Source organism: Acomys minous, assembly GCF_964271855.1.
Source record: "Acomys minous genome assembly, chromosome: 14".
In the NCBI taxonomy this organism is placed as follows: Eukaryota; Metazoa; Chordata; class Mammalia; order Rodentia; family Muridae; genus Acomys; species Acomys minous.
Genome location: NC_140496.1, coordinates 42,458,078 through 42,473,786, shown reverse-complemented (window position 1 = coordinate 42,473,786; position 15,709 = coordinate 42,458,078). Strand labels below are relative to the sequence as shown.

General features: G+C 52.8%; 1 protein-coding gene across 5 annotated transcripts; it reads left to right on the top strand.

Annotated features, from left to right (window-relative positions):
• Nucleotides 1–439: 439 nt before the first annotated feature.
• On the top strand, nt 440–15,132 carry HOOK2 (hook microtubule tethering protein 2). 5 transcript variants are annotated; one of them, XM_084756484.1, is made up of 22 exons: nt 440–1,017; nt 1,715–1,800; nt 1,872–1,944; nt 3,906–3,956; nt 4,048–4,143; nt 4,300–4,367; nt 4,774–4,836; nt 5,629–5,709; nt 5,806–5,966; nt 6,093–6,233; nt 7,120–7,321; nt 8,642–8,752; nt 8,853–8,943; nt 9,258–9,327; nt 9,903–10,040; nt 10,124–10,211; nt 10,427–10,461; nt 12,570–12,652; nt 12,735–12,838; nt 14,401–14,511; nt 14,586–14,657; nt 14,745–15,132. In XM_084756484.1, exons 1-22 carry the CDS (start codon nt 1,002–1,004, stop codon nt 14,892–14,894), a joined length of 2,091 nt encoding a protein of 696 aa, XP_084612610.1. In that variant the 5' UTR covers nt 440–1,001; the 3' UTR covers nt 14,895–15,132. The 5 variants fall into 5 exon arrangements, with proteins under 5 accessions (XP_084612610.1, XP_084612608.1, XP_084612607.1 ...); XM_084756482.1 differs by lacking the exon at nt 440–1,017 and adding an exon at nt 1,054–1,248 and having other exon boundaries at nt 1,872–1,951; XM_084756481.1 differs by lacking the exon at nt 440–1,017 and adding an exon at nt 1,055–1,248 and having other exon boundaries at nt 4,048–4,180.
• Nucleotides 15,133–15,709: the final 577 nt, after the last annotated feature.

Genomic DNA, 15,709 nt, shown 5'->3' with positions numbered 1-15,709 from the left:
TACTTTGTAGCTGCTATTTACTCATCAGCAAAACGGAGGATCTGCAAGCCTTTTAAATAATGAAGTTTCCAAAATTAAGAAAACAAAACCGGGGAATTAAAATAGCATTTTAAGCCGAGCAGTGGTGGTGCACGCCTTTAATCCTCGCACTTGGGAGGAAGAGGCAGGTGGATCTCTGTAAGTTCGAAGCCAGCACGGTCTACAAAGTGAGTTCAGGATAGCCAGGGCTACACAGAGACCCTGTTTCCAAAAATAAAAAAAATAAAATAGCACTTTACTCCTAGGGTTGTGGAGGACATTCAGGTGTCTGTGGATATATAGCTTAATGTAAAATCTGCAAACAGTAAGCACTCCACAAATGATATCCTAAGACTTTATTGTTAAAAATCGATAGGTCTTTCTTTTGAGCCTTCGCGATAACTTAAACCGGCTCAACCCGTGGACGCACCCTTTTCCCAGAAGGAAGCGTCCCTGCGGTCTGCGCGCCCCCTGGTGGGCTTCAGGCGCCCTGCATCTTTGGCCTTAAGTATTTTAAAGGCAGGAAGATGCTCAAAGCACACGGGGCTGGGAGAGAGGTCAATGAAAGGCGACTCCCAGGCTGGTCAAGTCTTCTACTCAGGATATCTGCCTACTTGACCATTCCTGTTCCCGACCACACACGTGTCTTCTTGAAGGATCCTTGTCACTTCTCCAGGAAAGACTCTTTTAGGATCCTCTTACTCCACGGCTACGGGAGTATTAATCTCTCTTCGCCCATATAAAGAAAGGCTCGGATCATAATGCGGCTAAACAGGAGGATTTCTTTCAGCTTTAGGGCAAGAACACGAATGTGCCTGTGAAACTGGGTGCGGCAGATCCGCCTTAGAAGGATCTTGAGTACCATTCCACCTCAAAAAGAGAGACCGCGAGGAGCCGAGGCCACCACGCTCCCGGCGGGGGAGAGCTGAGCCAGACTGACACCTAGCGGAAGCTTGTGCGCCCGCCGGTGATCCGCTTCTAAGATGGCGAGGCGGAGAGGCAAGTGCTCGCCTTTGGAAGAGATCATGTGTCTGGGGCGGAGCCTGCGCCAAGGGGCGGGATGGAGCGGGGCGGCGCTCTAGGCCGAGCGGGAGGTCTTGGCTTCGGGCGCTCGCTGGTGGCGGACCCGGAGGCTGCTCCTGCGCGCCGGGGCTCCTTGGCCCGGATCGAATTCGATCTGGAGCCATGAGTGTGGACAAGGCCGAGCTATGCGGGTCTCTGCTCACCTGGGTAGGTCGGGGGGCGGGGCTGGGTCAGGTGTGTGCCCTCTCCTCTCGCCCTGTGTTGGTCTTCTTTCCTCTGTCTTGGGGCTAGAAGGAGGAATAATAGGTCGTAGGCTTGCTGGGCCGTTGGACTCTGACCTGACCACCTGCTTCTGTCACGTGGGCAGGCCTGAGAGGAAAGAACAGGTGAGGCCCCACCCCTCTGGGGCACAAACCTGGTCACGTTATCTGTGGGGACCAAGTGACTCATGGTAACGCCCTGACCTAGGCTTTCAGGGTTTGCCTGGCTAGGTGAAATGAGGCCACGCCCCCTCAGTGCCCAGGTGTGTAGAAGCCACGCCCCCAAAGAATTGTTCTAATGCTGCTACAAGCCTTTCAACCTAGTGAGGTGTCTGATGAATGGGGGGGAAAGTCTGCAAAAGAGGTTGTTCCAGGTCCTGAATTTTCCTGTTGCCCCTTCCGGTCGCCTTTAGTTGCAGACGTTCCAAGTTCCGCCTCCCTGTGCCAGTCCTCAGGACCTGAGCAGCGGACTCGCCATAGCCCACGTGCTGAATCAGATGTGAGTGAGGCTGAGTGGGAGGGGTCCCCAAGGGCTCCCCAGCCATCTCATTCTACCTTTTCCACCCCTAGAGACCCTTCCTGGTTCAACGACGCATGGCTCCAGGGCATCACAGAGGACCCAAGTCCCAGCTGGAGGTTGAAGGTGACAGGTGGATTCCTGACTATGGAATAACTAGAGGATGGAGTTAAGAGGTGATCGTGAAGGGACAGCTAGACACACGTCCTGCGTGACGGACAGGCAGACCTGCCAGGAAGAGAGTCAGATGGCTGGTGGTCAGCAAGCTACTTTTGTCTTTATATTGAGCACCCGCAGTAAGACAAAACCTTGCCATCGCTCTTGTGACGTGGGCAAAAAGCGCATACACAAACAGATGTTCACTTCCCAGAGGTCCAGTGGCAAGTGCTTGTAGTGCCGGCTGTTTTGATATGCCGAGGGAGGAGGATGGCAAATTCTCCATCACCTTGGACAACTAATTATGATCCTGTTTCAAAACTTTAAAAGGGGGGCGGGGCAAGGGTATAGCTTAGCAAGTAGAGGATTTGCTCACCCTACACAAGGTCCTGGGTTCGATCCCGAGCAGCATCGAGAACTGGTGGGGTGTGGTAGCCAAACCAGGTGGCACAGGATCCCAGCACCTTAGGAGGCAAGAAGATAAGGAGTTCAAGCTGAACCTTGGTGGCTACACAGCCAGTTAGAAGCCATTCTGAGCCATGTGAGATGCTGCCTCAGAAAACAAAACTGGACCAGAGGGATGGCTTAATGGTTCTGAATGAATATTGCTCTCCCAGAGGACCTGCGTTCAATGTCCAGCACAGACATTAAGCAGTTCTCACCCACCTATAACTGCAGCTTCTGCAGGCACCCATATATTACCCCCCCCTCACACACACACACACACACTAATAAAATAAATGGCACATGCCTGTAATCCCAGCACTCGGGAGGCAGAGGCAGGCGGATCTCTATGTGATAAAGGCCAGCCTGGTCTACAAAGTGAGTTCAGGACAGGCAGGGCTACACAGAGAAACCCTGTCTTGGAAAACAAAAAGATAAAAACAAAAAACAGAAAAGCAGGCTGAGCATGGTGGCGCACGCCTTTAATCCCAGCACTTGGGAGGCAGAGGCAGGCGGATCACTGGGAGTTCGAGGCCAGCCTGGTCTACAAAGGAAGTCTAGGACAGCCAAGGCTACACAGAGAAACCCTGTCTCGAAAAAACAAAAACAACCAAACAAAAACAAATCTAAAAACCCCAATAAAGCAAATTCATATAAATCTATGAAAAAAAAAATAAATGGAGGGCTCTGAGGGCAACAGGGGTGTGAGTGGGTGTTTTTGTTGTTGCTTTGGTTTTTAAAGACAGGGTTTTTCTGTGTAGCCCTGGCTCCGTAGACCAGGCTGGCCTCACATTCAGAAATGCACCTGCCTCTGTCTCCAAAGTCCCGGGATTAAAGGCAGATGCCACCACCCGTGGCAAGGATTCTATTTTAAGTACTGTTGAAAGGCAGGGAATTGTTTTAAGGGAAGAAAGACACAAGCTGGCTCAGCCATTTAGAAGCCACCCCTGCCTGCTCGGGGAGGAGTGCAGGCCAGGCAGCGAGAGTAGGAAATGAAGGCTTGGAAAGGCAGCTCAGTGGGCAGCAGCGAGGGGCAGGAAGCAGAACACTAGTAAGGGGCTGGTGTTGGGGGTCGGGGTGGGGGGGTGGGGGGGAGGTGTCGGGGGTGGCTCAGTGGGAACGTCCCAAATCCCTAAGGCCCTGGATTTGATCACCAGAACCCCTACCCCCCCCCCCCCCGTCCAAAAAAAGGTGGGAGGTGAGAAGCCGTGGGTGCAAGTCACCCAAGAGAGAGGTGAGAGTAAGTGCCAGGCAGTGAGAAGCCAGTGGATTCTGAGACTTGTGAGTAAAGATAGTGAGGTGGGCACTAAGTACTGGCAATGCAGGTGAGGCCTGGAGGAGGAGGAGGAGATTGAGAACAGGGCCAAGCAGTAAGACAGAATAAGCAGGGAAAGAAAAGTTGAGGGATCCGGGGAGGAGGCGAGGACAGGTTTAGGGGTGGCGCTCCAGGCCTCCAGGAGTAGATGTAACTCCTTGTCCTCAACCAGGTCAGGAAACTGGAGAAGATCTTACAGAGCTTGATGGAATATTCAAAGGATGTGAGTAACGGCAAAGAGATTTAGGGGGCTGGGTTGGGAGATAGCGTTCGGTCTGTCAGCCCTCACAGCTCTTTCCCCCCCTCCTTCTCAGGTCCTGGGGCACCCTGTGTCGGAGCAGCACCTCCCGGATGTCAGCCTCATTGGCGAGGTCTCAGATGCTGCCGAGCTTGGCAAGCTGCTTCAGCTGGTACTGGGCTGTGCTATCAGTTGTGAGAAAAAACAGGGTATGAGGAGGGCTGGAGGGGAGGAAGTCAGAGAGGTCCCAGAGCGCACCCTGAGGAAACGCTCTTTCCTCTGCTACCTCTCCCTCGTCTCAGCCTCACACCTCCACCTTCATCCCCAGAGTATATCCAGAGAATTATGACGCTGGAGGAATCTGTTCAGCACGTAGTGATGGAAGCCATACAGGAGGTGGGTGAGGGCATCCCACCCCCCCAACCTCAGCGGCAATCTGAAAGTGTCAGGGGAGGGGACATTTCTAGGATAGAGGAAAAACTGGGCACAGACCTGGCCTTGCCTGGTAAGGTATGGCCTCTGCCTGGAAGTCAGCCCACCAGCTCTTGTGTATGTCAGCTCTAAGTCAGAACCCTGAAGCCTCAAAAGGTTTGACCTCCCACGGCCACGCCCCCCCCCCCCAAGGAGCCTCCAGGCTGGAGTTAGCTGGTTAAACTAGCTTTAGGGAAGGGAGGGGGAGGGGAAAGTGGGTGGGGGGAGGGGGGAGGGGGGAGATGGACCGGAAGAGGTACCTAAACTGAATTGTAGAAGTCTTGAAGGTTGTATCAGAGCACCTAGCTCATCCCAATGTCCCCTTCCACAGCTCATGACAAAAGACACTCCTGATTCCCTGTCACCCGAGACTTACGGGAACTTTGATACACAGGTAAAGATGATGAAACTTGCTAAAGGTTGCACCACCACGGTTCTCTGGGCTACTAAGGTGGAAAGGCTTGTCCTCATGTAGTCCAGGCAGCAAGGGTGAACTTCTGATCCTCCTGCCTCAGCCTTGCTTGTAGCTGGTATCACAGGAGATGAGGGGGCTTGTGGTTTTTGGTTTTGTTTTTTGTTTTTGGCTTCTCTGTGTTAACAGCCCTGGTTGTCCTGGACTCACTTTGTAGAACAAGGTGGTCTTGAACTCACCTCACAGAGATCTGCCTGCCTCTGCCTCCCCAGTGCTGGGACTAAAAGGTGAGCGCCACCACGCCCGGCTAATAAGAGGGCTTGTTATCATTAAGCTTAATCAACCATCCCAATCCTTTTGAGGTCTTAGCCTTGTCCTTTGCCAGCTCTCAAGGGTTAGACGATGACTGACTCTTGGGCTGGAGAGATGGCTCAATGGTTAAGAGCACTGTCTGCTCATCCAAGGGGCGCGAGTTCAGTTCCCAGCAACCACATGGTGGCTCACAACCATCTATAATGAGATCTGGTGTCCTCTTCTGGTGTGCAGGTGTACATGAAGGCAGAACGCTATATACATAATAAATAAGTCTTTTTAAAAAAAAAAAGGAAAAGGAAATGGCTCTTCTTCCATTCTCTTAGGATCCCAGCCCACCCTTAGATCCTGGGGTTTCTTGACCCCCTCCCCCATCCCTAGATATCACAGTGTTGCAACTTCTTCCCCTCATATTCTGCCGCCTCCCTCCCCCCACTCCCACCCCGCCCCCAATCTCCTCAGTCCCGCAGGTACTATTTCCTGAGTGAGGAGGTGGAGGAGGGTGATGAACTTCAGCAGCGCTACCTGGATCTGGAACGGCAGGTGGGTGGGGCTGGCGGAGCAGGGTCCCTTGCATAAGCCTACACGCATAAAAAACCTGGTTCGTGCTCCATGTTGACCTGCCTTCCCTGCCCACAGCTTGTGCTCCTTTCAGAGGAGAAGCAGACTCTGGCACAAGAGAATGCTGCCCTGCGGGAGAGGGTGGGCCGATCGGAAGTGGAGAGTGCCCCGGGCCTCACTGCGAAGAAGCTGTTGCTTCTGCAGTCACAGCTGGAGCAGCTGCAGGAGGAGAATTTCAGGTGTGGTCCGCTGGGGGTGGGGCCAGGGCACTTAGGGCCAGAAGGGGGTGGGGGGTGGGGTGGGGGCAGGGCACTGGGGCCAGAAGGCATCTATCTCCTGTCTCTTTTCCCCCCTCACACCCTCAGGCTGGAGAGCAGCCGGGAAGATGAACGGCTGCGCTGCCTGGAGCTGGAGCGGGAGGTCACTGAGCTGCAACAGCGGAACCAAGCACTGAGCAGCCTGTCTCAGGAGGCACAGTCATTAAAGGATGAGATGGACGAGCTGAGGTAGGTGGCGGATGCCCGCCACATACCTGCAGCATTGGCACAGAACGCCCCTCCAGTGCTATGGCACTTCCAACTCCCAAATGCAAAGTGGACTTTTTTTTTTAAAAAGATTTATTTATTTATTTATTTATTTATTTAGTACATAAAGTGCTCTGCCTGCATGTGAGCCAGCAGGCCAGAAGAGGGCACCAGATCTCATTATAGATGGTTGTGAGCCACCATGTGGTTGCTGGGAATTGAACTCAGGACCTTGGGAAGAACATCCAGTGCTCTTAACCTCTGAGCCATCTCTCCAGCCCGCAAAGTGGACTTATTATACGCCATACCTCCCAGGCTCCAACATGTCATAGTGCCACTACAGTGTCCTGAGCCTCTTCTGTCTCCTGAGAGACCTCCTGGGTGCATGGAGCCCCCCACCCCTCTTAGTTTTACAGTGTCATTAGCCAACACCTGACAGCACCCTTGACAAACAGAACCCCTCCTCACACTCTCCAGACCCCACTGCACCGTTTGGATCCCATCATGCACCTGGCTTCTAGGATGTCATCGCAGCCACCTGTGAACCTACTGTGCTTTCTGTATCCCCAAAGACCTCCTGTAACCCCATACACTCTTAGAATGCTAACACGTCTCACTTCTGAAGACTCCTCACAGCTTCCCCCAGGATCCCAAAGTGTCCTTATCACTCACTCTGTTACCCCACAGCTCTTCTGTGTCTGTGCAGTTTCACTCCTGAGAATCTGCTGTCACCCTCATGACCCCAACCAGCACTACGGACCAGGCTGACTCCTTTACCCGAATCCCTCAAGGCTAAAGGCCTTCCCTGCCCAACATTGCAGCCGGCCTCTGAATTTTTCCACTCCCCCACCCCCCATCCCTTTCTCAGGCAGTCCTCCGAGCGTGCGAGGCAGCTGGAGGCTACTCTGAACAGCTGCCGTCGCCGCCTGGGTGAGCTCCGGGAACTCCGGCGGCAGGTGCGGCAGCTGGAGGAGCGCAACGCAGGCCACGCGGAGCGCACGCGGCAGCTGGAGGAGGAGCTGCGCCGTGCAGGATCCCTGCGTGCCCAGCTCGAGGCTCAGCGCAGGCAGGTAAGGCAGGTAGCATCACCCCATAACGGCTCACTGTAGTCCGCTCTCTGATGTTAACTAGGCCGTGCCTTCTAGATGCACGCCTTTCCTGCCCGGGTTTGTCAGCTCCACAGCTTCTCCTCTGCACCCCTCCTACCAACTTCTTGGCACCACCTGGTCCCTTCTGGTTCCAGCCTGTCTTCCGCTCTGCTCTGCTCTTCGGTTGCTCCTCCTTCCATCTCTGCTGTCCTCCCCCACCCCACCCCCATTTTCCCCCTTATTTATTTATGTATTTTTCATTTTTCGAGACAGGGTTTCTCTGTGTAGCCTTGACTATCCTGGGCTCGCTTTGTAGACCAGGCTGCCCCTTTTTTTTATTTTTAAATAACTTTATATGTATACACGGGCATTTGCTCTGCCTGTGTGTCTGTGCACCTCATGTGTGCCTGGTGCTCATGGAGGCCAGATCGCCTGGGACTGGAGTTACAGACAGTTGTGAGGCGCCACATGGGTACTGGCAACTGAGCCCCCGTCCTCTGGGAGCCAGGAGCCAGTGCTCTTATCTGTTGAGCTGTCTTCTAGGCCGTCGCTTCCCTTCTTTTTTTAATTTTTTAAAAGATTTATTTAGTATTATGTATACAGTGTTCTGTCTGCATGTACACCTGCAGGCCAGAAGAGGGCATTAGATCACATTATAGATGGTTGTGAGCCACCATGTGGTTGCTGGGACTTGAACTCAGGACTTTTGGAAGAGCAGGCGGTACTTTTAACCATTGAGCCATCTCTCCAGCCCCTGATTTCCCTTCTTCTTCTTCTTTTTTTTTAAAGATTTATTTATTATATATACAGTACACATCAGATCACAGTATAGATGGTTGTGAGTCACCATGTGGTTGCGGGGAGTTGAACTCAGGACCTCTGGAAGAGCAGTCAGTTCTCTTAACCACTGAGCCATCTCTCCAGCCCCTGACTTCCCTTCTTAAGTTAACATTTTTTTGGTTTGTTTTTGTTTTCGAGACAGGGTTTCTCTGTGTAGCCTTGGCTGTCCTGGACTCTTTGTAGACCAGGCTGGCCTGGAACTCACAGCGATCCACCTGCCTCTGCCTCTGGAGTGAGTGCAGGGGATTAAAGGCGTGGGCCACCACGCCCGGCCCAAGTTACATTTTATTTATTTCCTGTGTGTTTGTGCATGGTGCAAGCGTGCAAGTGGGGTTCCGAAGGCAACTTAGAAAAGTTGGTTTTCTCTTTCTGCCATATGGGGTCCAGGGTTCCAGCTCCGGCTGTCAGGCTTGGTGCCAAGCGCGTTCACCTGCTGAGTCTCGGGGCCCTCTTCTCTCGCAGGTTCAAGAGTTGCAGGGCCAGTGGCAGGAAGAGGCCATGAAGGCTGAGAAGTGGCTGTTTGAATGCAGAAACCTAGAGGAAAAGTGTGACCTGGTGACAAAGGAGAAGGAGGTAAGGCTTGAAGCCCTGCAGCCCAGGCTCCGCCCCCTGTGTCCTGGGATAGCCCGTTTCCCAGGAGGTCCAACTGGTATCTTGCATCCTGTCCCTTTAGCGGCTATTGACAGAGAGGGACTCCCTGAGGGAAGCCAATGAGGAACTCCGCTGCGCCCAGCTGCAGCCGAGGGGATTGCCAACACAGGCTGGTGAGTTTTCAGATCTGGGTTGGGGATGGCCTAGGGCTGTACTTGAGTCCTCAAAGATGGTCCTTGAAAAGAGAACCCAGACTCTGCTGGGCAAGGTCGGGCGAATGCCTGTAATCCCAGCACTCAGGAGGCAGAGGCAGATGGATCCCTGTGAGTTCGAGGCCAGCCTGGTCTAAAACTTAAGTCCAGGGTTATTACATAGAGAAACCCTGTCTGGAAAACAAAACAAAAAGCCAAACAAAACAAAAGGAAAAAAAGAAAGAAAGGAAAAAAAAAAAAAGGAAAGAAACCTGAAGATTTCTTGTTTTCTTCAGACCTCTCGCTGGATCCTACCCCTTCTGGCCCAGAAAACTTAGCAGCAGAGATCCTGCCAGCAGAGCTCAGGTATGATTCTAGACCCATCCAGGCCAGGCCTGGCCCGTCCTCAGCCCCACCCTCAGAGGGCGAGCCCTACCATTGGTCTTGCTTGCTTGGTTTAAGTTTCCCTGTTCCTGTTTGCGCTCTGACCTGGCCAAGGGCTTTACTGTTCCAGGATCCTCGTTCAGTACACAAATTAAGTCCAACCCACGCACCTGGCTTCAAAAATCCCTACGTCCTAGCCCTGCTCACTCTGAGACCCTGGTTCCAGCCCCGGCATTGCTGGAGCCCCTCCCCCATCCAGTGCCTTTTGCCCTGTTCTAGTATAGTAACTCCCACCCCACTGACTGTTAACATAGCTGGATGCAAATGTTTTAATCCCTCACCCCCCCACGCACAGCCCCGCCCACTTTGAGATCTTTCATTAGTCCTCCATCCACCATGCCCAGGTCAGTCCCCCAGAGCCCATGCCAGGTCCTCAGTACTCCTACCCCAGGGCTGGGCTCTTTTCAAGGCAGCCTCCTGCCCTTCACCTAATGGGAGTTTCACCTAATGGGGCCCGTCCAGGACCACAGCCTTACTCGCTTAACGCTGCTCCTCAGGGAGACACTCCTGCGGCTTCAGCGGGAGAACAAACGGCTGTGCCAGCAGGAGGCGGCGGACCGGGAGCGACAGGAGGAGCTGCAGCGCCACCTGGAGGAGGCCAACCGTGCACGCCATGGCTTGGAGACGCAGCACCGGTAAAGAGTCCTAAGCCACGTTTGTTTGGAAGGGAGACCTATATGCAGCCAGGGGCAGGTACTGAGCACCCTTTCCCCGTCAGGCTGAACCAGCAGCAGCTGTCTGAGCTGAGGGCCCAGGTGGAAGAGCTACAGAAGGCCCTGCAGGAGCAGGCGGGCAAGAGTGAGGACGTGAGTGCCCACCTCCTCTCTGCCTGGCCCTCCTTTGTGCTCCCCAGTAATCCTCCTTTCCCCCCCACCCCTCTGCTGCCGGATGCCCGAGGAAGGCCACTGTGAGTACCACGGGTCCAGGGAGGCAGCCCAACGCTACCCACGCAGGTTTTCAGACCTTGCCCCGCCCCCCATTGCCCCCCATTCCCTCACCCCCTGCTGCTTCTCTTCCCCAGCCCACCCTGCTGAAGAGGAAGCTGGAGGACCATCTGTAAGTGCGAAGAGCTCACTCCTGGGGCGAAGGTGTGGAGGATTGTGGGTAAAGAGGTCCAGCCACCTCAGGCCACAGTCTCTATTTTGAGACAGGAAGCGGGCCTTGGATTCCTGACCCTCCTTCTCTCTCCCAAGTGCTGAGATTGCAGGTGTACACTACCCTGCCATGCTCTCAAATGCGATCTGTTTGGTTTTTTTTAAATGTATTTATTTTGTGCCTATGAGTGTTATGCCTGCACAGCTGTCTACCACATGTGCCCATGGAGGGTCAGATAGATGTGAGCCACTGTGGTGCTGGGAACCATACCTGGGTCTAGAAGAACAGCAAATGCCTATCTATCCCCACCCCACCCCACACAGGGTTTCTCTGTGTAGCCCTGGCTGTCCTGGACTCATTTTGTAGACTAGGATGGCCTTGAATTCACAGAGACCTGCCTGTCTCTGCCTCTGGAGAGCTGGGATTACAGGTGTATGCCACCTCGCCTGGTGACAGCAAGTGGTCTTTGTTTGTTTTTTCAAGACAGGGTTTCTCTTTGTAACAGCTCTAGTTGTCCTGGAACTCACTCTGTAGACCAGGCGGGCCTCGAACTCACAGAGATCCACCTGTCTCTGCCTCCCAAGTGCTGGCATTAAAGGCGTCCGCCGCCACCACCACCTGGCCTTCTTTTTTTTTTTTTTTTTTTGTTTTTTGTTTTTTGAGACAGGGTTTCTCTGTGTAGCCTTGGCCATCCTGGACTCATTTTGTAGACCAGGCTGGCCTCGAACTCACAGCGATCCGCTTGCCTCTGCCTCCCGAGTGCTGGGATTAAAGGCGTGCACCACCACACCCGGCCTTTCTTTTATCTTCTTATGAGACAAGTTCTCCCTGTGGATCAGACTGGCCTAGGGCTTGTAATCCTTCTACCACGACCTTCTTCCTGTAATGCGCATAGCATGCGCCATTATGTCTGGCTCAGAACCTCTATGAGAAAAAAGCAGGGCGTGGTGGTATGGGCCTGTGATTCTAGCACTCAGGAGGCAGAAGGGGGAGGAGTTCAAGGGCATCCTGGGTTTTCTCCTTAGTGCCACAAGAAGTGAAAAATAGGAACTATCCCTGGGCCTTGAGAGATGTCTCACTTAAGAGCACAGAGGAGCCAAGTGTGAATCTCAGTCCCCATGTCAGATGGGTCACAACCAGCTGTAACTCCAGCTGCAGGGAATCGCACACCCTCTTCTGCCTCCCCAGGCACGTGCACACACACACACACACACATGTATGGTATACACAGACCTGCACAGGCATACATATAACATATAATAAATCCTGAAAAAAACAGAGCACCGATCCTGGCTGCTGGATGGAGAATGAAACTGGGGTGTTGAAAACACAAGGGGACAGCCAGGTCATGATGAAGGGATGATGAGGAACAGACCAGTTGGGGGACCATGGGATGGGGGAGGTGTCAGAGCGAGGAGGTCTTTGTGGCTGTAATGAAGCTTCTGACTTGTGGGATACTGCTTGGGCAGAAGGGAAGCCAGCAGGCTAGGGGTGTGTCTCTGCCATAGAGAATCAGCCAGCCTAGAGTTGAGTGAGATGCTGGGGTGTGGCCCCATAGCAGAGTACTCGTCTAGCATGGATAAGGCCCTGGATTATGTCTCCAACATCATGGATGGATGGACAGGCTGAAGGATGGATGGATGGACAGACAGGCAGATGGATGGATGGATGGATGGATGGATGGATGGATGGATGGATGGACAGGCAGATGGATGGATGGATGGATGGACAGACAGGCAGATGGATGGATGGATGGATGGACAGACAGGCAGATGGATGGATAGATGGGCAGATGGATGGATGGACGGGCAGATGGATGGGTAGGTGGATGATGGATGGGTAGGTGGATGATGGATGGGTAGGTGGATGATGGATGGGTAGGTGGATGATGGATGGATAGGTGGATGATGGATGGATAGGTGGATGATGGATGGGTAGGTGGATGATGGATGGGTAGGTGGATGATGGATGGGTAGGTGGATGATGGATGGGTAGCTGGATGGGTAGGTGGATGGACAAGCAGATGGAGATGCCAGCCCGAGGTCATCCTACTGCTTCCATGCCCACAGGCAGAAGCTGCATGAGGCTGACCTAGAGCTGCAAAGGAAACGAGAGTACATTGAGGAGTTGGAGCCTCCCGCTGACAGCAACAGTAAGTGGGGCTCAGCAGTAGCCAGGGCTGGAGGGAACCCAGAGTGCAGCGTGAAACTTGGGGACCACTGTTTGTTCTTCAGCGGCTCGGCGGATTGAGGAGCTGCAGGACAGTCTGCAGAAGAAGGATGCAGACTTGCGGGCCATGGAGGAGCGATACCGACGCTATGTGGACAAGGCACGCACGGTAAGGATGCTGGCGGGAGGGGGGGGGGGTCCCACTGTCCCCTCGCTCAGGTCCTGCTCCGTTCCTCCCATCATTTTACATCTCCTGCCAGTTTGCACAGCTCTGCCCTCACACCTGCCATTGCCACAGACTATGTCACATCATAGGCTTCTGCATGGTGCTGCTGCTAAGGGCTGTCAAATCCATTGTACTCCAGTGTGCCAAAGGGGTCTGCAAAGAAGAAGGCTTGGGTGGGGGCATAGCACAGTGGAAGAGCCTCTGCCTCAAGACCACACCAGTGAGGTGTGGCTCAGTGATAGAATGCTTGTCTATAGTCTATGAGCCAGGGTAGGTTTGTGCGTGTGGCTGGGTATGTGGCTCGCTAACTGTACTTGTCTCGCAGAAAGGAGGCCCTGGGTTCAGTCCCTAGCACTCCAAAATATAAGTAAATATATAACATAAAACCAAAGCAAGGGGCCTGGGTGGTTCAAGTTGGTATTCCCAACTATTTTGGAGGCTTAGGCAGGCTAGAAAGAAAAGGGCCAGGGGTGGCTTACTGTTATAGTATTAATGTACTCCTTTAATCCCAGTATAATGGTTGGGTGCTAAGTATAACAGGACTTTCTTGGACCTCGAGCTCCCAGTAATGACACAGAGACCTTTTATTAATTATTAATGCTTGGCCTTAGCTTCAGTTTGTTCCTTAACTAGCTCTTAACCTATATTAACTCCTTTATATTAATCTATGTGGCTCATTAGCTCTTCTCAGTCCTGGCACCTGTTTCTGCCTCCCGTGTCTGGCTGGCGACTCATCCCCTGCCTGATTCTTTCCCACAGTTCCTATCTCTGCCGGAAGTCATGCCTATCTCTCTCCAGCGTTTGCTGTTAGTCGGTCAGGTCTTTATTTAACCAACCAGGTGGTTGGAGAGAGTGTTTACAAAATATGATGCAAAGCCCACCCTGTACTCAGCTCTCTCCTGGTACAGAAGCCAGCGTCTGTTTACTGCACAGACAGCACAGACAGGCGTGGTGACGTACACCTTTCATCCCCGCACTTAGGAGGCAGAGGCAGGCGGATCTCTCTGTGAGTTTGAGGCCAGCCTGGTCTACAAAGGGAGTCTAGGACAGCCAGAGAAACCCTGTCTAAAAACAACAACAACAACCAAAGACAACCTTTCTCAGTATTAGGGAGGTAAAGGTAGCTAGATCATCAGTTTGAGGTCAGCCAGGCTGCATACTGAGACTCTGTCTCAAGTATATAGGTAGACGAGAGAGAGAGAGAGAGAGAGAGAGAGAGAGAGAGAGAGAGAGAGAGAGAGAGAGAGAGAGAGAGAGAGAGATTGATTGATTCAGGTGTGGTAGTACCTCGTGACCCAGAGGGAAGAAGATCACAACTTTGAGGCCTCATCTGAGTGAAACCTTGTCTCAAACAACAGAAGAGAATGAAGCTCTCACTACAGTTTTGTTGCCTAGCATGTGTGAGGCCTTAAGTTCAATCAGTCCCCCAGGACTGCAAAAAGTCACTGTCATTGTAATCAAGGTCACTCTCTTGTGATCCCCCCCCCTCCCCTCCCAATCCCTAGGTCATACAGACCCTGGAACCCAAGCAGCGGCCACCAACTGTGGTGGCCCCGGAATTCCATACCCTGAGGACACAGCTCTGGGAGCGGAACCTGCGGATCCGGCAGCTGGAGGTGGGTACCCTCATCCCTTCCTGCGGCCGGCGGCGCAGCCACGCCCCTTGCCTGACTCTTGTTCTCCTCGGCAGATGGACAGCGAGAGGAGTCGGAGCCAGCGGGAGCAGGAGGAAAAGCTGCTCATCAGTGCCTGGTACAGCATGGTGAGTGGGCTCTTCCGCGGCTGACATGTCAGGGTCACGTGGCTTGGGTAGGCTGGCTTACACCCCCTGTCAATTATGTCTCTCTAGGGCATGGCCTTGGAGCAGCGGGCTGGAGAAGAGCAGGCTCCTGCCCATGCCCAGTCCTTCCTGGCACAGCAAAGGCTGGCCACCAATGCTCGCCGAGGCCCCTTGGGGCGCATGGCTTCCCTGAGCCTTCGCCCCACTGACAAGCACTGACACACCTCAACTTCCTGCCACCCGCTGGAATCCTCCAGTCCACAGTGGTGCCCGGCCTGGGGCCTTGACCTTGACTGAGGATATGACTCCTGCCCTTAGCTTCCTTACATGGGAGAGAAGGGCAGCAGGTGTAGCTAATCCTTTCAGCAATGTGATTCTGATTCTTGATTTTTCTCCTGTACTACCCAGGAGAAGCCTGATTTTATATTTGAAAAGAATAAAGACTTTAAATAAAACACTTTATCTGTCATGAGTGGACTCTGGGGAGCATGGTGAGGAGTAAAAAGTGGGCTAGGAACACAGACCATTGCTTTTAAGAAAGCGTTGTCTTGCGGGGCATGGTGGGGCACACCTTAAATCCCAGGAGGTAGAGGCAGGCGGATTGCTGTGAGTTCAAGGCCAGCCTGGTCTACAAAAAGCGAATCTAGGACAGCCAAGGCTACACAAAGAAACCCTGTCTCGAAAAAGCAAAAAGAAGAAAAAAAGAAAGAAGATAGCCTTGTCTTGCTTTTTTAATTAATTAATTAATTAAGTTTTGGTTTTTCTTTTTTTTCTTTTTAAAAATATTTTAATTTAATTTTTAAATTTATGTGCATTGGTGTGAGGGTGTCAGATCTTGGAGTTACAGACAGTTGTGAGCTGCCATATGGGTGCTGGGAATTGAACTCAGGACCTTTGGAAGAGCAGACAGCGCTCTTAACCACTGAGCCAACTCTCCAGCCCAATTTTTGGTTTTTCAAGACCAATTTCTCTGTTTTTTAAAAAAGATTTTATTTATTTATTATTTATACAGTACTCTGCCCCCATGTGTGCCT